This window comes from Salmo salar, chromosome ssa11 (genome assembly GCF_905237065.1).
Source record: "Salmo salar chromosome ssa11, Ssal_v3.1, whole genome shotgun sequence".
In the NCBI taxonomy this organism is placed as follows: domain Eukaryota; kingdom Metazoa; phylum Chordata; class Actinopteri; order Salmoniformes; family Salmonidae; genus Salmo; species Salmo salar.
This window is the reverse complement of record NC_059452.1, coordinates 3,565,155-3,589,134: the sequence shown is the minus strand read 5'-3', so window position 1 is coordinate 3,589,134 and position 23,980 is coordinate 3,565,155. Positions and strand designations below refer to the sequence as shown.

Genomic DNA, 23,980 nt, shown 5'->3' with positions numbered 1-23,980 from the left:
TAAGTGTTGCAGTCATTTCAGTTGCTGTAGTAGCTGACGTGTATAGTGTTGAGTCATCCACATACATAGACACACTGGTCTTACTCAAAGCCAGTGGCATGTAGTTAGTAAAGATTGAAAAAAGCAAGGGGCCTACACAGCTACCCGGGGAATTCCTGCTTCTACCTGGATTATGTTTGAGGGGCTTCCATTAAAGAACACCCTTTGTGTTCTGTTAGACAAGTAACTCTATCCACATTATAGCAGGGGATGTAAAGCCATGACACATATGTTTTTCCAGCAGCAGACTATGATCGATAATGTCAAAAGCTGCACTGAAGTCTAACAAGACAACCCCCACAATCATTTAATTATTGTAATGCTGAAATATGAGGTGATGGATGCGGATTAATGGCACGACAACGGGCCTCAGGATCTCGTTACGGTATCTCTGTGCTTGCCATCGATAGAATGCAATTGTGTTAGTTGTCCATGTCGTCTGTGGTTGTGAGGCCGGTTGGACGTACTGCCAAATTCTCTAAAACGATGTTGGAAGTGGCAACAGCTCTGGTAGACATTCCTGCAGTCAACAAGCCAATTGCACGCTCCCTCAAAACTTGAGACGTCTTTGTTGTGTGTTGTGTGACACAATGTGCACCTGTGTAATGAACAAACTGTTAAGGATCCGCCCCTTTTTTAAATATGTTCATCTAAAATGACATACCCAAATCTAACTGCCTGTAGCTCAAGCCCTGAAGCAAGGATAAGCATATTCTTGGTACCATTTGAAAGGAAACACTTTGAAGGTTATGGAAATGTGAAAGGAATGTAGCAGAATATAACACAATAGATCTGGTAAAAGATAATACAAAGAAAAAAAACAACCGCTCTTTTGTATTTTTTTTGTACCATCATCTTTGAAATGCAAGAGAAAGGCCATAATGTATTATTCCAGGCCAGATGCAATTTAGATTTTGGCCACTAGATGGCATCAGTGTATGTGCACATTTTTAGACTGATCTAATGGACCATTGCATTTATGTTAAAAATGTTGTATCAAGACTGCCCAAATGTGCCTAATTTGTTTATTAATAACTTTTCATGTTCGATATTGTGCACTCTCCTAAAACAATAGCATGGTATTATTTCACTGTAATAGCTACTGTAAATTGGACAGTGCAGTTAGATTAACAATAATTTAAGCTTTCTGCCAATATCAGATATATCTATGTCCTGGGAAATGTTGTTACTTACAACCTCATGCTAATTGCATTAGCCTACGTTAGCTCAAGCCTCCTGTGGAAGGGGCACCGATCCCGAAGAAGTTCAGCTCCTTGATATGCCACACCTGTCAGGTGGATGGATTATCTTGACAAAGGAGAAATGCTCACTAACAGGGATGTAACAGGGATGACCCACACACCACTAGTGTGTGTGTTTGTGTGAGTGAGAGAGTGGGTCAGTGTATGTGTTTGTATGTCTGAGAGAGAAAGTGTGTGTGTGTGCGTGTGTGTGTGTGTGTGTGTGTGTGTGTGTGTGTGTGTGTTTGTGAGCGAGTTAATTAATTTTAGTCTTCCTCCAGTTCCCTTTCATCCAACCAACGTCCATTCTAACATAATTGAGGCCTGGGTCTCATGTGGACATGTGAGAGCATCTGGGTTAAGTTCATTAGGCACCAATCGCATTGACCCTATGTGTGTCGAACACATTCAGATGTTCCCGGGTGGCACTCCTTCACTTCTGCTCGGGATGCAGCCACAAGACAAGCATTTTGGTCATGGCTGAGGTGGCCCTGAAACACACAACATACAAGACAATGAAGTATAAATAGGCTTAGATCCCATGACACCCCATATCAAATGCTTTCCATACAATAGATCTTGTTATACCAATCATATTCTTTGTTTCAGATGCACAGTGTTTGACATTTGCTATTGTCTGACTAATATGGGGTACGTTTGTTTGAAAGGTTTAGAGGGAGAGTGAGTAAAAGTATTTTATTTAATAAAATAAATGTTTAGAACTTATTGATTAAAAGCTTCAATTTTTACACTTTATAGCTTCTGTAGGTTCAAGACCAATTCTACTATTGCAAACCCTGTATCTTCTTATGACAGAGTTATTGCGTGATTGAGAGAGAGAAGAAAAAGGGAAAGAGAGAAAAGGGGAAAAGGGGAGAGAGAGAGAAAGAAAGCAACAGAAACAGGGAGAAAGTGTTCCCTTGTTTGCACATTTACACACCTGAGTGATTCATGTGGAAAGTTCCCTGCCTCTAGACCCACCTTGTAACCTTTTTTACTTGACCTGGGCATGACATTAGCTCCTTTTAGCCTTGTTACTGATGGATTCTATTAAAATGTAACGTTTCAAGTTAAACTGTAGTTTGTTTGTATCCTGTGTAATGAATGATTACTGTGAGTATTAATGGAATTGAGGCCATGAAACTGTATGCTAATTTAGAAACCATGACCTAATCAGATAAGAGGAAATGGCCTAGGATCAGAGAGCAGGGTCAGGCCCAGAACAGAAGATGGACGAGGTGGGATTCTAACATCTGGCTAAACAAAGAGAGGACCATGGACATTCCACAGGGGAGCCAGAGGGAAACTCATTGGGGTCATAAAATGTATAGCTGGGGAGGTGACACCTACAAGGGAAGAGTATAAAATGTGTTGTGATCTTTCTAAATGGATGCACTTAGCTGACTGTATCCTTGGTATTAAACACTTGAAACTTCTCTTGACCTTTTGGTCTCAATTGTCACGTCCTGGCCAGTATAAGGGTTAATTGTTATTGTAGTTTGGTCAGGACGTGGCAGAGGGTATTTGTTTTATGTGGTCCGGGGTGGTGTTTTGGTAAAAGGGTGTTTGATTTAGTATTTCCGGGTTTTTGGTTTATGGTCTATGTTTATGTATGTCTATGTGTAGTCTAGTAAGTGTGTTTCTATGTGGAGTTAATTGGGGTGGACTTCCAATTGAAGGCAGCTGTGTGGTGTTGCCTTTGATTGGAAGTCCTATATTAGTTGGGTGTGTTTGTCTGTGTAGTTGTGGGAAATTGTTCTGTGTTAGCCTTGTGCCTTGCCAGACTGTCAGTGGATCGTTCGTTCTCTTGTTTGTTGTTTTTGTGTTCGTTTTGATTTAAATAAATGTTCAAAATGAACAAACACAGTCCTGCTGCATTTTGGTCCTCCTTCACCGACGATACGTATGTACAGTTGAAGTCGGAAGTTTACATACACTTAGGTGGTAGTCATTAAAACCCGTTTTTCAACCACTCCACAAATTTCTTGTTAACAAACTATAGTTTTGGCAAGTTGGTTAGGACATCTACTTCGTGCATGACAAGTAATTTTTACAACAATTGTTTACAGACAGATTATTTCACTTATAATTCACTGTATCACAATTCCAGTGGGTTAAAAGTGGCTTGGAAAATTCCAGAAAATGATGTCATGGCTTTAGAAGCTTCTGTTAGGCTAATTGACATCATTTGTAGACCTCCACAAGTCTGGTTCATCCTTGGGAGCAATTTCCAAACGCCTGAAGGTACCACGTTCATCTGTAAAAACAATAGTGCGCAAGTATAAACACCATGGGACCACGCAGCCGTCATACCGCTCAGGAAGGAGACGCATTCTGTCTCCTAGAGATGAACATACTTTGGTGCGAAAAGTGCAAATCAATCCCAGAACAACAGCAAATGACCTTGTGAAGATGCTGGAGGAAACAGGTACAAAAGTATCTATATCCACAGTAAAACGAGTTCTATATCGACATAACCTGAAAGGCCTTTCAGCAAGGAAGAAGCCACTGGTCCAAACCCGCCATGAAAAAGCCAGACTACGGTTTGCAACTGCACATGGGGATAAAGATCGTACTTTTTGGAGAAATGTACTCTGGTCTGCTGAAACAAAAATAGAACTGTTTGGCCATAATGGCCATCGTTATGTTTGGAGGAAAAAGGGGGAGGCTTGCAAGCCCAAGAACACCATCCTGACCGTGAAGCACAGGGGTGGCAGCTTCATGTCGTGGGGGTGCTTTGCTGCAGGAGGGACTGGTGCACTTCACAAAATAGATTGCATCATGAGAAAGGAAAATGATGTGGATATATTGAAGCAACATCTCAAGACATCAGTCAGGAAGTTAAAGCTTGGTCGCAAATGGGTCTTCCAAATGGACAATGACCCCAAGCATACTTCCAAAGTTGTGGAAAAAGGACAACAAAGTCAAGGTATTGGAGTGGCCATCACAAAGCCCTGACCTCAATCCTATTGAAAATGTGTGGGCACAAATGAAAAAGTGTGTGCGAGGAAGGAGGCCTACAAACCTGACTCAGTTACACCAGCTCTGTCAGGAGAAATGCGCCAAAATTCAACCAACTTATTGTGAGAAGCTTGTGGAAGGCTACCCGAAACGTTTGACCCAAGTTAAACAATTTAAAGGCAATCCTACCAAATACTAATTGAGTGTATGTAAACTTATGACCCACTAGGAATGTGATGAAATAAATAAAAGCTGAAATAAGTAATTCTCTGCTATTATTCTGACATTTCACATTCTTAAAATAAAGTGGTGATCCTAATTGACCTAAGACAGGGCATTTTTACTAGGAGTAAATGTCAGCAATTGTGAAAAACTGAGTTTGAATGTATTTGGCTAAGCTGTATGTAAACTTCCGACTTCAACTGTATATATACATTATTTATAATGTACAGAAATAATGTACAGAAAAAATGTATAAGTACAGAATTTTTTTTTTAATGAAATGTATTCACTACTGTAAGTCGCTCTGGATAAGAGCGTCTGCTAAATGACTAAAATGTAAATGTAAAAAATGATACCCGTGACATCAATTCCTTATTGCAAAGAGGTTGCAATAGCCTTTTTCTTTTTAACATTACCATGCTGGAGTCTACCAGCTGATCAGGTAACACTTTCTGAGTCACCTGTTTATAATGTATTAATAAAGGAGCGATCTGGGATTTAAACAACAACAAAGCGGGCAACTTGTCACTCTTTTTGGTAAACAGCTGAGGAATGTGGCTGGAGAAATGTAACCACTCTCAAATTCATAGACGAAGCTATGGATGCAAGGACTGACCATCCATGAGGTCGAAATATAATACTAATAATAATTGTAAAGATGTTTTGAAGCGATACAGTGTTTGTTTACAATGACATAAAACACACTTATATCTCCTGATGGGGTGAGGCAATTAAACTAAATCATGAAGTAAGCTCACAAGGCATTTATAAGTTACATTGTTCAATTCTCAATGGCTGTATATAATTCATTTCAAAGTCCAAAAATGTATGTACCAATAGCAGATTGCCTCTTGTGACTTGTTTTAAGCTTTAATACATATGATGCTAATAATAATAAATGTAATTTGTATAGCGCTTATCATTACTCTGTCCTCCATAGTTGGGGAAGCAGTAGGGGGGTGGCTGGAGTTTGTTATAAGCTTGTTATTATGTTATAACACTCACAGAATGACCAGCTGATGGGATCGTAGGGGAAAAGCAAAAACATGTCTGTTCTCTTTGTTGTTTATAAAACAGTATTGTCACAGCTGATGAGGAAACTGATTGCAAAGTAAAAATCTGATAATAAATAACATTTCAGGGGTCGGCATATTCAAACAATTGAGATTTAGGACATGGGAAGTTTCAACTATATTTTTCCCCACTTGGCTGACAATTTATACCATTGCGATTAATGCTCATTTGCGGTGTGTACAAAAGTGAAATGATAGCAGGTCAGGCGACAAGATTCTCTAGAGGAATCGGTTAGAAACGCATCCAACTGGGTCAGACTGCTCTGAACTCTAATTCACATATATGCGATGGTCCTTAGTCGTCCCACGTACCTCGAATTTAAATATACCTTAACCCTTGGTTGAGGTTTTCTTTTGTTTGTCCAGTGTAGTTGAGAGTGACAGATTACACCTCTTTAGCACACTTGGGCCCGTGTCTGTGTTTAAACAGCAGCCTTTCTGCTCTTGTGACAAGGTAATACACCAGCCTTCACCATTAATAACACCATCTTTTACCTAGCTGAGACAAACTATAGACAGACATGCTTTAGTCCATAGGTGCTTGTGTAGAGTCCGACTCACACATGTAGACACAGAGATGCACACTCACATATATACCATTAGATTCTTGAAAAAAAATAAGTTACCTACAGTTGAAAGGGCCCACAATTTGGGCAGCACGCACAGCAAATACCAAATAGATGATTGTTGAATTGGGATTTAGGATGAAACCTAGACGAACCAGGCTTCGAGGGGTGGTCAATCCTCTTCTGGCTGTACCGGGTAGAGATTTAAGAGTAAAATGTGGCCATTAAGGCCAAACCAATTAGCCACTATGTAAAACTGTAAGCGGGAACACTCTTATAAAAAAGTGTTCCAAAAGTATTCTTCGGTTGTCCCCATAGGAAAACCCTTTTTGGTTCCAGGCAGAACCCTTTTTGGTCCCAGGTAGAACTATTTTAGGTTCCATGTAGAACCCTCTGTGAAAATGGTTTCACATGGAACTAAAAAGGGTTCTACCTGGAACCAAAAAGGGTTCTTCAAAGGGTTAACCGAACTGTTTTAGGTTCTAAATAGCACCTTTTTCTCTAACAGTGTACAGAAATTGTGACAGAAATTGCACAGAATGCTCACAACGTTCAAGTTTCCGCTCACAAGAACAGAAATTTGCTCAGTGCTGGAAAATATTTGAGGGAACATTGGAGTCCAGCGTCTGTCTAGAAACTAGCATGTGACAGTTTTATGAGTGCGACGAGACCTTTCAAGACGAGGGCTGCGGCGGTTGTGTTAATTCTAGGAAAGCAAAGCAAGAGGGACCGATGGTCTGTTCCGTACACTGGCAGACACTAATGTACAAACTATACTGTATATACAAAACATTAGAACACCTTCCTAATATTGAGTTCCACCCCCTTTTGACCTCAGAACAGCCTTAATTCATTCGGGCATGGACTCTAAAAGGTGTCGAAAGCGTTCCACAGGGATGCTGGCCCATGTTGACTCTAGTGCTTCCCACAATTGTGTCAAGTTGGCTGGATGTCCTCTGAGTGGCACACATACACAATCCACATATCATTTGTCTCAAGGCTTAAAAATCCTTCTTTAACCTGTCTCCTCCCCTTCATCTACACTGATTGAAGTGGATTTAATAAGTGACATCAATAAGGGACCATAGCTTTCACCTGGTCAGTTTATAGTATGTCATGGAAAGAGCAGGTGTTCCTAATGTTTTGTACAATCAGTGTATACAGGGCATTCGAAAAGTATTCAGACCCCTTGACTTTTCCCACATTTTGTTAAGTTACAAGCTTAATTATAAAATGGATTAAAAAGAAAATCCTCTCATCAATCTACACACAATACCCCATAATGACAAGCAATTTTTGCAAATGTGTATATATATATAAAAAAAGAACTGAAATATCACATTTGCATAACTATTCAGACCATTTACTCAGTACTTTGTTGAAGCACCTTTGGCAGCGATTAGCCTCGAGTCATCTTGGGTATGATGCTACAAGCTTGACACACCTGTATTTGGGGAGTTTTCAAGCTCTGGGAGACTTGAGAAGAACTCTGGAGTTCTTTCATAGTGACCATCGGGTTATTGGGTTTTTGGTCACCTCCCTGATTGCTCAATTTGGCCAGCCGGCCAGCTGTAGGGAGAGTCTGTGGTTCGAAACTTCCTCCATTTAAGAATGATGGAGGCCACTGTGGTCTTGGGGACCTTCAATACTATAGAAATACTTTGGTACCCTTCCCCAGATCTGTGCCTTGACACAATCCTGTCTCGGAGCTCTAAGGACAATTCCTTAGACCTCGTGGCTTGGTTCTTGCTCTGACATGCACTGTCAACTGTGGGACCTTATATTGGACGGTACCAAACGCAACAAGGGGGAGGTTCAGCTAGAACCTCCGTTTCGACAGGAAAAACGGACTAACTTTCCATATCATGTCCAAATCAATGGAATTTACCACAGGTGGACTCCAATCAAGTTGAAGAAACATCTCAAGGATGATCAATGGAAACAGGATACACCCAAGCTCAATTTCGAGACTCATAACAAAGGGTCTGAATACAAACGTAAATAAGTTATTTCATATTTTTGTGTTTTTTTGGGGGGGGCAAAAACATCTAAAAACCTGTTTTCGCTTTGTCATTATGGGGTATTGTGTATAGATTGATGGTGAGAATTTGTATTTAATCCATTTTAGAATAAGGCTGTAACGTAATAAAATGTGAAAAAAGTCAAGGGGTCTGAATACTTTCGAAATGCACTAGTATCTGAGTATCCTTATCTGAGGGAGACATAGTTCTACACCATTGCACACCATTTTTGCATATCATTGCAAAGATGATTTACTATGAAAAGCAACCATAATGTTTTATATAGATGAGAACATTTTTGGAATGCAGCAATTCACGTTTGGTTTGGTCACATGGGTTGGTTATACGTGTTATACGTATATTTATTTTAGATGCACATAAATGATCACTGCCATCTTGTTAACACGTAAGCTTCAAGTATTTTGAGTAATACCGTTATGTTTTAAGCAGATAGAAAATGTTACCCTAAATTAGTGCTGCACTCATTATAAAATAACTATATGATTCATTCCACAACCTGTCAGTGACTTGTTTGATCTTAAAGTGTGGGTGCAGTCCTAATTCACTAGGAAATGCAAAGTGTGCCTGGCTTAGAAGTGAGCCTATAGGCCTGGCAGTCCCAGGCTGCAGAGAGTGAGGACTGGCAACTCGCTGCTGTGGCATCTCCTCACCAGGAGAGAGCAGTATTGAACTAGACTGGGCTCTGTGTCACTGTCAGCAGTACTGCAGAGGACCATGCTCTGGGTTGAAGTTTCCCCTGGGTGTAGATCTAGGATTAGCTTCCCCTCCCCAATCCTAACCTTTGCAAAATGCAAAACTGACCCAAGATCAGCATCTAGGAGCAACTTCACCCTAAACCAAGAACCACACTCTCTACTAGTTGGTGTATATAGAGGCAGAGTGCTTTAATATCATGAAAATTGTGGATCCAAAGGATGTATTTAAATAGTGTGTACAGTACCTGTCCTGTTGAGCAGGTTGTGTCGGGCCCTAATGAAGCCCAGGATGTCTGCGTCTGTCTGCTGGTCTCCAGTCAGAGGGATGAAGGACTTTGAGAGCTCAGTGGAGGACAGGGCTCTGGAACACACAAACACACACTAAGACACACTAAATAGCTCCAAATTAAACAATTTTATCAATCCCACCCCTCCACACACACAGCCATCTCTTTGTTACACTAACACACACATTTGAGTAATTTAGCAGACACGCTTAACCAGAGCGACTTACAGTAAGTAGTGAGCAGATTTTTTTTTTTAAAGAATAATACCGTACTGGTACACCATGGGAATAGAACCCACAACCCTTGCACTTTATTTTTATTTTTTTATTAGCAAAAATGCTTAAAAACCTGTTATTGATTTGTATGGACTTGGTCTTTTACCAAATAGGGCAATGTTCTGAATACCACCCCTACCTTTTCACAACACAACTGATTGGCTCAAACGCATTAGGAAAGAAAGAAATTCCACAAATTAACTTTTAACAAGGCACACCTGTTAATTGAAATGCATTCCAGGTGACTACCTCATGAAGCTGGTTGAGAGAATGCCAAGAGTGTGCAAAGCTGTCATCAAGGTAAACGGTGGCTACTTTGAAGAATCTCAAATATAAAATATATTTTCATTTGTTTAACACTTTTTTGGTTACTACATGATTCCATATGTGTTACCCATAGGCAGGCATATAGGAAGGAACCTGCTAACACTGATTTAGAGTAATTATATTGTGTGAATATTCTAAAGACCAACTGTCATCAAAGGCTTGACACAAACTTGGAGCCAGAGAACTAACCTTTATCAATGCAGGATTTTTTTATTTGAAATAGTTTGATAAAAACAGTGATTATACAGTAACAAAAGAGATGATTAAGGTTGATGAAAGGAATTAAAGGGGAATTTCACCCTGGGGGAATCAGGGCTTGTTTTCATCATGTCGGAGGCATTTCTACGACAGTGAGATGTGGTTCACACGTTGCCCAGGAGGAAGGCAGGTCTGGTGTTTCACACGCTGAATGGTACACTTTATGACAGCTTCTGGTGTATTGATGGGGAGGGAGGTGGCATTTCGTGAAGCCTTCATATTATATAGTGATCGCATTTACACTTTTGTGCGCGGAGATATGGTTGTCCTTGTTCGATAGAGGCATTGTGCGTCTTTCAGCTATGTTCCTATTGCCGGATTCATTGCTAAATATATAAGCAGACACATTTTTTCCAGTCTCTGAAAGACAACAACTTGTGTTGGGCGTTGCTTCCTGTTCTGGCCTCCATCCTTCCCCAAGGCGGCCATATTTGAAAACAACACAATCCTTTGGGCAAAACTGAATGAACTGACCAGAGGCAATGGTTTCAAGTGATTCCTCCCAACAACACAAATTTGACCATGGAGCATTTTGTTATGTTCTATAAGCTACATGGTGACATTCAACCGGAATATAGCGATGAGGATTCGAAACGAAGTGTTGGATTAAGCTGTTAGAAGCTCAGCTACAGCCGACGTCATTTTTCCTACAAGCCGCCAATTAACTTTAGTTTATCTATTGAAACTCATATTGAGTATTGCCTGCAAACCTGTGATACAGTGGGGGAAAACAAATAATGTTTATGTTTGCTAACTTAACTAGGTAGCTAGCTAGGTAGCTAAGTTAGCTAAACAACTACCGGTAGCCATATCTATGACTAAAAATAGAAGAGGTTTTACAATTAGAGATCTTTTGTACCTCGGTTGTAAAACGTCTTCTCCTTTTAGTTGTAGATATGGCTGCTAAACAGCAAGCTACAACATTGCAACCAGCCAAGTAAAGCTAGGTTAACCAGCAAACGTTAGCACATGACTGGAGTTGGCTTGTTAGCTTGGCGCCTGCTAACTTATGTGTCACGCCTCACGTTTGTAACTTGTTAGCAAACATGTGTAACATCAGCAACTAAATCGTTTTACTAGCTAACTATGTAACATAATTGACGAGGGTTGACATTGGTTATGATTATGACCGTGGATGCATTTCAATCACAAAATTATAGGCATGACGCAAGATAGGATTCCAAGATGTAAATAACAAGTATTGTATATCTAGCTAAGCTAGCTAAGTTTACTAGCAAACAGTTAGGAGAACAATACAATAAATCTCAAAAACTGAAGCTGCCTTTAGTATAAAAATATTTGCCTAAGCATGCCTGATAGAAATGGCTGTAGGTAGATACTGTCTGCCAACCTAAACTCAGCAAAAAAAAGAAACGTCCCTTTTTCAGGACCCTGTCTTTCAAAGATAATTCGTAAAAATCCAAATAACTTCATAGATCTTCATTGTAAAGGGTTTAAACACTGTTTCCCATGCTTGTTCAATGAACCATAAACAACTATGAAAATACACCTGTGGAACGGTCGTTAAAACACAAACAGCTTACAGACGGTAGGCAATTAAGGTCACAGTTATAAAAACTTAGGACACTAAAGAGGCCTTTTTACTGACTCTGAAAAACATCAAAAGAAAGATGCCCAGGGTCCCTGTTCATCTGTGTGAACATGCCTTAGGCATGCTGCAAGGAGGCATGAGAACTGCAGATGTGGCCAGGGCAATAAATTGCAATGTCTGTACTGTGAGACGCCTAAGACAGCGCTACAGGGAGACAGGACGGACAGCTGATCATCCTCGCAGTGGCAGACCACGTGTAACAACACCTGCACAGGATCGGTACATCTGAACATCACACCTGCGGGACAGGTACAGGATGGCAACAACAACTGCCCGAGTTACACCAGGAATGCACAATCCCTCCATCAGGGCTCAGACTGTCCGCAATAGGCTGAGAGAGGCTCGACTGAGGGCTTTTCGGCCTGTTGTAAGGCAGGTCCTCACCAGACATTACCGGCAACAACATCGCCTATGGGCACAAACCCACCGTCGCTGGACCAAACGACTGGCAAAAAGTGCTCTTCAGTGAAGAGTCGCGGGTTTGTCTCACGAGGGGTGATGGTCGGATTCGTGTTTATTGTCGAAGGAATGAACGTTACACCGAGGCTTGTACTCTGGAGCGGGATCGATTTGGGGGTGGAGGATCCATCACGGTCTGGGGCGGTGTGTCACAGCATCATCGGACTGAGCTTTTTGTCATTGCAGGCAATCTCAACGCTGTGCGTTATAGGGAAGACATCCTCCTCCCTCATGTGGTACCCTTCCTGCAGGCTCATCCTGACATGACCCTCCCGCATGACAATGCCACCAGCCATACTGCTCGCTCTGTGCGTGATTTCCTGCAAGACAGGAATGTCAGTGTTCTGCCATGGCCAGCGAAGAGCACGGATCTCAGTCCCATTGAGCACATCTGGGACCTGTTGTATCGTAGGGTGAGGGCTAGGGCCATTCCCCCAAGAAATGTCTGGGAACTTGCAGGTGCCTTGGTGGAAGAGTGGGGTAACATCTCACAGCAAGAACTGGCAAATCTAGTGCCGTCCACAAGGAGGAGATGCACTGCAGTACTTAATGCAGCTGGTGGCCACACCAGATACGGACTGTTACTTTTGATTTTAACCCCCCCTTTGTTCAGGGACACATTATTCCATTTCTGTTAGTCACATGTCTGTGGCACTTGTTCAGCTTATGTCTCAGTTGTTGAATCTTGTTATGTTCATACAAATATTTACACATGTTAAGTTTACTGAAAATAAACACAGTTGACAGTGAGAGGACGTATCTTGTTTTGCTGAGTTTACCTACCTAGGTACATTTGTACTGTCTGGTCCCTGTGTAAAGGTTGAGGGTTATGCCATATTTATTTCTATTAGGCTAGATATTGTTGTAAATGTAATCTCTGTGCCTGTGCACATGTATGCATATTCAACTAGTCTACCCTAATGTTGTTGTTATGCTGGCACAGTTCAACTGTCGTTCAAACTACAGTAGAGTTTAATTTATTAAATGTTTTTGTCATACAGACAATATTATGGTGTCTGGGCTTCTTCCCGGAGTGTATTCTCGATACAGAAACAGAATTCCTTTGCCTGCGTGTCATTGTATTAGACATTAGGCTGGATTTCAAGCAACTCATGAGGAGCTGAATGGCTGTTTGATCATGAAAACACTCCTCCCACAGCTTTACAAGTATTCCCTGAACTTTACTACACTGCTCATACTGTATTTTCTTAATGCATGTTTCTTTGTGAATGGCAATTTCATAATGAACACCAGTTCTCTAAGCTACAGATTGTTACACCAGATAATGTGATTTAACCAAAGATTGATGCTATCCATTACTAGGAGTTACAGGAAGGGTACTGTTTGGTGTAGCACAGAGACGTTTTTACCAATCGTAGTGATGCCGTCTTTGTCCTCAATTCGGGGAAAAAGGAGTCTCATAAAATGTCTGTGTCCAGTTGCAGGGAGTCAGTTTGAATTAAGAAAATGCTCCATTATTAAACTAAATACTTATTTTGCTCCATGAAGTAATCCAATAATGTGTACGTGTCTATTTTAAGTCTTCTCTCATTGATCGAGACAGGACTCTGTCATCATGACATGCAGCACTTTGGTGTGGACACCCAGCTGTCTCATTTAATGAGAGAAGACTTGAAATACACAAGATGTTGGCAAAAATCTTTGGGTAAATCACATTATTTGGTGTAACAACCAGCTAATTATTAGAATCAAGTGTGCTCGATTAGGATTGGAGTGAAAACCTACAGGATGGTAGCTCTCTAGGAACCGGGTTGGAGAGCCCTGATGTAGAACCACCGTAAAGAAATATGGATATTTTCTATCAATATTCTAAATGTGTCTGCCTTTATGGATTCACAACATATCTATATCAGCTGTAGAGGGCTCTGTAGCATCAAACAGATGCTAGACATCCAGATATCCAAAGAATATTTGGATATTCAACAAGAATGGGTATTCAACAAGAATGTTATATGGTAAAAGTAACATACACCATTGTTTTGTATGAACAGTGTAGTTCAGTGAGTCCGAGTGTGTCTCAGGTGTAAAGACACACAACTGCAGAGAACTGTTCAAGGGGTCTGAATACTTTCCGAATGCAGTGTATATGAATTAGCTGATGGCTTTCAGAGTTCAATGCAGGACTGTAACATTAGCTAGTGTCATGACTCTCCTGTGAGGATCCAAGGATCAGGTTACAGTGGGCTTTATGACACCTCACGTCGATCGTAAATTATAGGCAGCAGACGATTCCTTTTGGTTTCTAGTTTGGGCGAATGGAATGTCTCTTTGTTAAAGAAGACTTTGCTGCCCAAAACTTCAATGTCAAACAATGAACACTGGGACAATATATTTCAACATCCAAATGTTGGGAATGATGAGAGACGGAATATGGAAAATTAAGACGTTATAACAAAAACATTGTAACTTGAAGAGCTTTTACACTGTGTACATCTGGTTTACATCCTTTAAGTTGTGTAGAAAATATAAAGGATAAAGATAATGTTTTTGTGATGATAAGATTGTGATTTTAGTTCTCTAACAAGATCATAGTAAATTATGATACCTTGCCTCGTAACTAGCCACGCCCCAGGGAGCCCAGAGAGCGTGTCAGCATGATGTAAATGCCCCCTTTTTACCCAGGGGTATAAAGGATTGATTTAAGGATTAACCTATCAGACTAGACGGACCACAAGCTGCAGCTAGGTCCACATTAGTCCCAATCCTGAGAATCAGCACGAGGTTGAAGAAGACAAAAGTAACCTCTAACAATCAATGTTACAGTTGAGTAGCTGTTCTAAGTACTGTATCTTAGAAAGTGAATTTAAGTAGGACCATCTGGTTATTCTCTTCAAATCATCGTCGCATTTACTGCTCTCATCGCCACTCTGGAGTTCATCGACACGGCTGATTAGCCATCCTCAGAAGACCACTCTTCCAGAATGAGTGCAAGTAAACAGACAACTAAGAAGGACATTGTGACCTCTTGTGGGCAATCAGAGACTTACATCCAAGAACGAAGAAGGCCCTCCGAAGGAGAAGGCCCAATCGACCCTCCTCACAAAGCTGAACCTTTTCCACGAAAGCCTGGGCCCAACAGAGATACGCGACAAAGCCATTCAACACGTAAATACATACATTACTTCTTACCCAAAAGAGCGGCAGTTCGGGGCAAGGTATTAGGGTTATTGTGAGTGTAGTTCCCAAATGTATCCAAGTGTTGCTTCTCTTTCTCTCTCTCTTTAACTCTCCATCTTGTGTAACAAGTATCATATTGTGTTAGTCCACTAGGAACTTGTCATCGTATTTGGTTTCTAATCAATAACCTATACAGTGTGTGTGTGTGTGTGTGTGTGTGTGTGTGTGTGTGTGTGTGTGTGTGTGTGTGTGTGTGTGTGTGTGTGTCCTATGTTATCATTTAGTTTGTTAGTAAATAAATAATCAAATCAATTTGTGTGGTACTGAATGATTAGTAAGACTCGGGTTTGTGCAGATTCACGAAGTCTGCGATGTTCAGAATGAGACTGATATTAGGAAATGATTAAGTCGTGACTTATGATATCTATATATTCTTCAGTTAATTCAGGAGACAGTAATTCGTTAAACTTTTCCCGTGGTGCCCCAAATTCCTAATAAGTTAATTGTTACATGATTAATTTAATCTAATAACAATTAAACATAGTAGGTAATTATTTGCTGAATAACAGTCAACACCTTAATTATAGTCACGTCACGACACTAGCTAACTTAAATAGTCCAGCTAGGCTAGCAAGATAACTAACATTAGGTTACCTCTAATCTTCAATCTTCTGTAATGTTGTGAAGGAGAAGAAAAAAAAGATGGTATCACAACTTCTCAGCTGTCGTCGAAATGGAATCCCCATCAGCTCAGCCTGAAAATTCCTCTGAAAACCTTTGGTCACAGTAAGTCGATTCATTCTTGATAGCCGCAAGCCACTGGCAGCATTGGGGTAAATCTCTGGTAGGTAGAATGGTGAAAGATAACTAATTTTCGCGTTTGTTTTTAATTAGCACAGCTAGGCACAGAACCCCACACAGGCATGATGACAAACGTTACTGAAAACAAACATTGTAAAAAAAATTATAATACAAAATGCCTAAAGAAGTTCTGAGATTGCTGTGTGTTGTTCATTCGAAGTACACAATGCCATTGTCCAAGTTTGTGGGCATGCCACATCTACCTTAGCTGGTGGTATCTGAATTCGCTATGAATGACATACTTTGTGGTTCACTATTAGCAGACGAATAAACAGGAAGTCAAAACTTCCCGATTCTACCAGTGAAATGATAATGTGAAAATTCTAGCTTGTGGTTTGGATAATTGTGATGTTTATGATAAAAACGTAATACTGTTAACCTCTATGGGCTAGGCGGGACGAATTCGTCCCACCTACGTAACAGCCACTTGAAGCCTGTGGCGCGATTTTCAAAACCTTAAAAATCCTATTACTTCAATTTCTCAAACATATGACTATTTCACAGCTATTTAACCTGTTAGGGCTAGGGGGCAGTATTGACACGGCTGGATAAAAAACATACCCGATTTAATCTGGTTACCACTCCTACCCAGTAACTAGAATATGCATATACTTATTACATATGGATAGAAAACACCCTAAATTTTCTAAAACTGTTTGAATGGTGTCTGTGAGTATAACAGAACTCAAATGGCAGGTCAAAACCTGAGAGATTCCTTTACAGGAAGTGGCCTGTCTGACCATTTCTTGAACTTCTTTTCCATCTCTATCATTTACTAAGGATCTCCGCTCTAACGTGACACTTCCCACGTCGTCCATAGGCGCTCAGAGCCCGGGAAAAAACAGAATGTCGTCATTCCAGCCCCAGGCTGAAACACATTATCGCCTTTCTCAAGTGGCCGATCAAGGGACACTGGGCTTATGCTCGTGACCCCGACCGCCCCCGCCTTTGGGATTTTTTCCTCTGTTTGCCGAAAAGGAGATTCCCTGTCGGAATATTATCGCTTTTCTACGAGAAAAATGTCGTAAAAATTGATTTTAAACAGCGGTTGACATGCTTCGAAGTACGGTAATGGAATATTTAGAATTTTATTGTCACGAATTGCGCCATGCGCGCGACACTTCTTTACTATTTCGGATAGTGTCTGGAACGCACGAACAAAACGCCGCTATTCGGATATAACGATGGATTATTTTGGACCAAACCAACATTTGTTATTGAAGTAGCAGTCCTGGGTGTGCATTCTGACGAAGACAACAAAAGGTAATGAAACTTTTATAATAGTAAATATGATTATGGTGAGTGCTAAACTTGCCGGGTGTCTAAATAGCGAGCATCACGTAGGAAGTGTCACGTTAGAGCAGAGATCCTTAGTAAAAGATAGAGATGGCAAAGAAGTTCCAGAAATGGTCAGACAGGCCACTTCCTGTAAAGGAATCTCTCAGGTTTTGACCTGCCATTTGAGTTCTGTTATACTCACAGACACCATTCAAACAGTTTTAGAAACTTTAGGGTGTTTTCTATCCATATGTAATAAGTATATGCATATTCTAGTTACTGGGTAGGAGTGGTAACCAGATTAAATCGGGTACGTTTTTTATCCAGCCGTGTCAATACTGCCCCCTAGCCCTAACAGGTTAATATAGTAATGACCATATGCCCTGGCAGAGCCAGGGTGAAATTCCCCTTTAAGAATAAGACGTTTACTTTGAGCAGCTATTTTGTACCGGCAGGGAAAACCTCAGTGAGAGAACCATGAGAAAGTAAAATGTTCTTCATTTTATGGTTTCTACACGTGCTGTTTTTATGCAGTGGGAATGTTGAGCGTGAACTAGCTGTGAAAATGTAACCGATTATTGTGGATTCTGTCACTACTGGCCTAGACAACAAGGTAAGAAGAATTTGACCGAAACAAATTTTGGATTAACTATCCTTTTATCCTGTACTTTCTGATCAGTGCAAATGAAGAAAAGGAGACAAGGAAAGGATGCCACTTTAAACTTTTGAGATACAGTCTGTTTCCAGGACCCCCGTTACGTTCCCACTAAGACAAATGTTTTACATCGTCGCTTACAAAAAAAGGGAACTAACAAATGCACCAAAGCGAAAAGGGTGGTGTTTTAGGAGGGGTTCTCAAAGAAACGGGGGCATGGGGGTGGCCACTGAAAGTTGACTAGCAACAAGCAACTGGATCCTAAAAGGCACCCAGCATGAGTGCCCACTAAATTTGCCCTAGAAAAGGCAAACCAAAATAAAAACCCACATCAACTTATAATATGGAGTTAAAAGTAAGGAAGAGCACAAGAGAAAAGGCTTTATTTTCCCAAACTTAAAGAGGAAGACTTAAACACCTGCCAAGTGGAGCATTGGCTCTGCAGCTCTTAAATACTAGCTAACGACTGATTAATGTGGCAACAGCTGCAAGACATCTTGACCAATGAGGATGATTCCAATCAGTGCACGTCCACACTTAAACAGAACCAACCTTGAAATCCAAAAGTAAAAATGGAGAGAAAACAAAACCTGTAATACCTTCCCCCTTAAGACAAAAAATATAGTCCATGTATTTATTGGACAAGTTTGCTCACAACCAACCACAACATTATCAACTTAAATGCGTCACTTCTTAAATGCATTGCTTTCTCCAATATAAACATGGGGGCCATACTTGCGAACATAAGCAAGTGTTTAAAGTTAAATGGGTTCTCACGCACAAAATGCGTATCAGCCAGTGAAAAGCGTCAATTTACTTGTATGTGACCGAACGCAAAATTGTAGCTGGTCCCATCAGATAACGTATCTTTGAGAAAAGGAATGTGATTACTCGTTTAACAAAATGTCACAGAATATGTCGTACTCTTCGGCGAATATGTCGTATGTGAGAGAGAAGGACCAAGGTGCAGTCTGGCCACTCCGGGCAGTCTGGCCACTCTGGCAGCTCCGGGCAGTCTGGCCACTCTGGCAGCTCCGGGCAGTCTGGCCACTCTGGCAGCTCCGGGGTAGTCTGGCCACTATGGCAGCTCCGGGCAGTCTGGCCACTCTGGCAGCTCCAGGCAGTCTGGCCACTCTGGCAGTTCCGGGCAGTCTGGCCACTCTGGCAGTTCCGGGCAGTCTGGCCACTCTGGCAGTTCCGGGCAGTCTGGCCACTCTGGTAGTTCCGGGCAGTCTGGCCACTCTGGCAGTTCCGGGCAGTCTGGCCACTCTGGCAGTTACGGGCAGTCTGGCCACTCTGGCAGTTCTGGGCAGTCTGGCCACTCTGGCATCTCCTGGCAGTCGGGCCACTCTGGCAACTCCTGGCAGTCGGGCCACTCTGGCATCTCGTGGCAGTCGGGCCACTCTGGCATCTCCTGGCAGTCGGGCCACTCTGGCGGCTTCTGACTAGCGGGCGGCTCTGGCGGCTCCTGACTAGCGGGCGGCTCTGGTGGCTCCTGACTGGCGGGCGGCTCTGGTGACTCCTGACTGGCGGGCGGCTCTGGTGACTCCTGACTGGCGGGCAGCTCTGGTGACGTGCGACTGGCGGGCAGCTCTGGCGACTGTTGACTGGCGGGCAGCTCTGGTGACTGACTGGCGGGCAGCTCTGGTGACTGACTGGCGGGCAGCTCTGGTGACTGACTGGCGGGCAGCTCTGGTGACTGTTGACTGGCGGGCAGCTCTGGTGACTGTTGACTGGCGGGCAGCTCTGGTGACTGTTGACTGGCGGGCAGCTCTGGTAACTGTTGAATGGCACTCCAGTCTTGCCCCGTCAAACAGCCCTTGTGCCCCCCCCTAAAAAAATCTTGGGGGTGCCTCTCGGTCTCCCTTACCCGTCGTGTTCCCCAGTCCTCGCCAGACTTCTTCCGCTGCTTGGTCCTGGTTTGGTGGGGAATTCTGTCACAGAATATGTCGTACTCTTCGGCGAATATGTCGTATGTGAGAGAGAAGGACCAAGGCGCAGCGGGATTGTGGATACTCATTTTCTTTTAATGGTAAAAGGCAAAGCATCCACCGGAAAACAAAACAATAAATGATACTCACAACATGGACAGTCTTACAGGCTGTGCAAACGCAGTGCAAGAACAATTCCCCACAACCCCAAAGACAAACACACACACCTATATAGGACTTCCAATCAAAGGCAACTATACACACCTGCCTTCAATTGGAAGTCCCAATCACCAACACAACATTAAACAAACAAACCACCTGCCACATCCTGACCAAGACTAAGCAATACGCCCTCTGCTGGTCAGGACGTGACAGTACCCCCCCTCAAGGTGCAGACTCCGGGATGCACCTAAAAAAGAAAAACACAAGAAAATCCCCAATACCCCAACAAAACCAACAAACAATAACCCCTAAACAAAAAGGGAGGGAAGGGAGGGTGGCTGCCGTCACCGACGGCACTGTGCTACACCCCCCCTCCCCAACCCACCTATATCTGGAGGTGGCTCCAGTTCTGGCAGCTCGGGGCAGTCGGGCCACTGGCAGCTCCGGGCAGTCTGGCCACTCTGGCAGCTCCGGGCAGTCTGGCCACTCTGGCAGCTCCGGGCAGTCTGGCCACTCTGGCAGCTCCGGGCAGTCTGGCAGCTCCGGGCAGTCTGGCCACTCTGGCAGTTCCGGGCAGTCTGGCCACTCTGGCAGTTCCGGGCAGTCTGGCCACTCTGGCAGTTCCGGGCAGTCTGGCCACTCTGGCAGTTCTGGGCAGTCGGGCCACTCTGGCATCTTCTGGCAGTCGGGCCACTCTGGCATCTCCTGGCAGTCGGGCCACTCTGGCATCTCCTGGCAGTCGGGCCACTCTGGCGGCTCCTGACTAGCGGGCGGCTCTGGTGGCTCCTGACTGGCGGGTGGCTCTGGTGACTCCTGACTGGCGGGCAGCTCTGGTGACGTATGACTGGCGGGCAGCTCTGGCGACTTACGACTGGCGGGCAGCTCTGGTGACTGTTGACTGGCGGGCAGCTCTAGCGACTGTTGACTGGCGGGCAGCTCTGGTGACTGACTGGCGGGCAGCTCTGGTGACTGACTGGCGGGCAGCTCTGGTGACTGTTGACTGGCGGGCAGCTCTGGTGACTGTTGACTGGCGGGCAGCTCTGGTAACTGTTGACTGGCACTCCAGTCTTGCCCCGTCAAACAGCCCTTGTGCCCCCCCTTAAAAAATCTTGGGGGTGCCTCTCGGTCTCCCTTACCCGTCGTGTTCCCCAGTCCTCGCCAGACTTCTTCCGCTGCTTGGTCCTGGTTTGGTGGGGAATTCTGTCACAGAATATGTCGTACTCGTTGCTGAAAATGTCATACTGGATAGAGAAGGACCAAGGCGCAGCGGGATTGTGGATACTCATTTTCTTTTAATGGTAAAAGGCAAAGCATCCACCGGAAAACAAAACAATAAATGATACTCACAACATGGACAGTCTTACAGGCTATGCAAACGCAGTGCAAGAACAATTCCCCACCACCCCAAAGACAAACACACACACCTATATAGGACTTCCAATCAAAAGCAACTATGCACACTTGCCTTCAATTGGAAGTCCCAATCACCAACACAACATTAAACAAACAAACCACCTGCCACATCCTGACCAAGACTAAGCAATACGCCCTCTGCTGGTCAGGACGTGACACAAAATCTCTTTCTCTGAGCAATTGTATTAGTATAAAATCATTTCCCAATTTTTTAAGCATAAAATATAGCTCCGTATCTGAATTATTTTAAACAGTCATTATTGCTCATCTTTATCAAAGGTGTAAATATTTCCGACCCCACTGTATATGAACATTTGTCAGGTGGTATACAGTGAAGGAAAAAAGTATTTGATCCCCTGCTGATTTTGTACGTTTGCCCACTGACAAAGAAATTATCAGTCTATAATTTTAATGGTAGGTTTATTTGAACAGTGAGAGACAGAAGAACAACAACAAAATCCACAAAAACGCATGTCAAAAATGTTCTAAAATGATTAGCATTTTAATGAGGGAAATAAGTATTTCATGACTTAGTACTTGGTGGCAAAACCCTTGTTGGCAATCACAGAGGTCAGACGTTTCTTATAGTTGGCCACCAGGTTTGCACACATCTCAGGAGGGATTTTGTCCCACTCCTCCAAGTCATTAAGGTTTCGAGGCTGACGTTTGGCAACTCGAACATTCAGCTCCCTCCACAGATTTTCTATGGGATTAAGGTCTGGAGACTGGCTAGGCCACTCCAGGACCTTAATGTGCGTCTTCTTGAGCCACTCCTTTGTTGCCTTGGCCGTGTGTTTTGGGTCACTGTCATGCTGGAATACCCATCCACGACCCATTTTCAATGCCCTGGCTTAGAGAAGGAGGTTCTCACCCAAGATTTGACGGTACATGGCCCCGTCCATCGTCCCTTTGATGCGGTGAAGTTGTCCTGTTCCCTTAGCAGAAAAACACCCCCAAAGCATAATGTTTCCACCTCCATGTTTGACGGTGGGGATGGTGTTCTTGGGGTCATAGGCAGCATGCCTATATCCAAACACGGCGAGTTGAGTTGATGCCAAAGAGCTCCATTTGGTCTCATCTGACCACAACACTTTCACCCAGTTGTCCTCTGAATCATTCAGATGTTCATTGGCAAACTTCAGACGGGCATGTATATGTGCTTTCTTGATCAGGTGGAATTTGCGGGCGCTGCAGGATTTCAGTCCTTCACAGCGTAGTGTGTTACCAATTGTTTTCTTGGTGACTATGGTCCCAGCTGCCTTGAGATCATTGACAAGATCCTCCCGTGTAGTTCTGGGCTGATTCCTCACCGTTCTCATGATGATTGCAACTCCACGAGGTGAGATCTTGCATGGAGCTCCAGGCCGAGGGAGATTGACAGTTCTTTTGTGTTTCTTCCATTTGCAAATAATCACACCAACTGTTGTCACCTTCTCACCAAGCTGCTTGGCGATGGTCTTGTAGCCCATTCCAGCCTTGTGTAGGTCTACAATCTTGTCCCTGACATCCTTGGAGAGCTCTTTGGTCTTGGCCATGGTGGAGAGTTTGGATTGATTGATTGCTTCTGTGGTCAGATGTCTTTTATACAGGTAACAAACTGAGATTAGGAGCTCTCCCTTTAAGGGTGTGCTCCTAATCTCAGCTCGTTACCTGTATAAAAGACACCTGGGAGCCAGAAATCTTTCTGATTGAGAGGGGGTCAAATACTTATTTCCCTCATTAAAATGCAAATCATTTTATAACATTTTTGACATGCGTTTTTCTGGATTTTTTTGTTGTTATTCTGTCTCTCACTGTTCAAATAAACCTACCATTAAAATTATAGACTGATAATTTCTTTGTCAGTGGGCAAACGTACAAAATCAGCAGGGGATCAAATACTTTTTTCCCTTACTGTAGGAATTGTGTCATCTATATTCATTACATTTCGATCTGCAACATTTTGAATGTTTCACTTCACTGAATACATCCCAGATCAGTTATTCATATAATAAAGACAGAGTGGTCTCACCTGGTCATTGGATGGCTAGGAGAGGACGACTCGGAGCTCTGATTGGTCCGTATTGAACTTTGACCCCTAGCCATGCCCTCTGACTCTGGGACCTGGTGAGAAGGGATGATGTGAGTGAGACAGGTACACGTACACACACACACGCATTCCTGTGTCCTCATGTATTCTATCACAACCTATAGAAATGATGGGTGGCCGTCTGCACTCTTTCAAGGTCATTACCATGAAATGTGTTCGTAATCCAAATCATGGCCGGATGTGAGACAGTCTGGATTCAAACCAGGGACTGTAGTGACCCTTCTTGCACTGAGATGCAGTGCCTTAGACCGCTGCGCCACTCAGGAGCCAGTCTGTTACAAGTGTGTAGGTTTCAGAATAAGAATCATAGGAGAGATGGAGACCCGCACACTGTTCAATCAAAAATGTCACCCATGTCAAGAAGCTAGCCGTTGTTGTTGTTTTTATAAAATCAAA

At 42.9% G+C, this 23,980-nt stretch overlaps 1 protein-coding gene across 1 annotated transcript in view; it reads right to left on the bottom strand.

Annotated features, from left to right (window-relative positions):
- Nucleotides 1-1,477: 1,477 nt before the first annotated feature.
- Nucleotides 1,478-23,980, bottom strand: part of LOC123725127 (kinesin-like protein KIF6) — a 142,732-nt gene continuing 120,229 nt past the window's right edge. The window contains exons 8-10 of the mRNA XM_045688939.1: nucleotides 23,507-23,598; nucleotides 9,085-9,200; nucleotides 1,478-1,771 (exon numbers count right to left, since the gene is read on the bottom strand). Coding sequence (XP_045544895.1) covers nucleotides 1,755-1,771; nucleotides 9,085-9,200; nucleotides 23,507-23,598 — 225 coding nt within the window. The 3' untranslated portion in view covers nucleotides 1,478-1,754. The remainder of the gene's footprint in view (nucleotides 1,772-9,084; nucleotides 9,201-23,506; nucleotides 23,599-23,980) is intronic.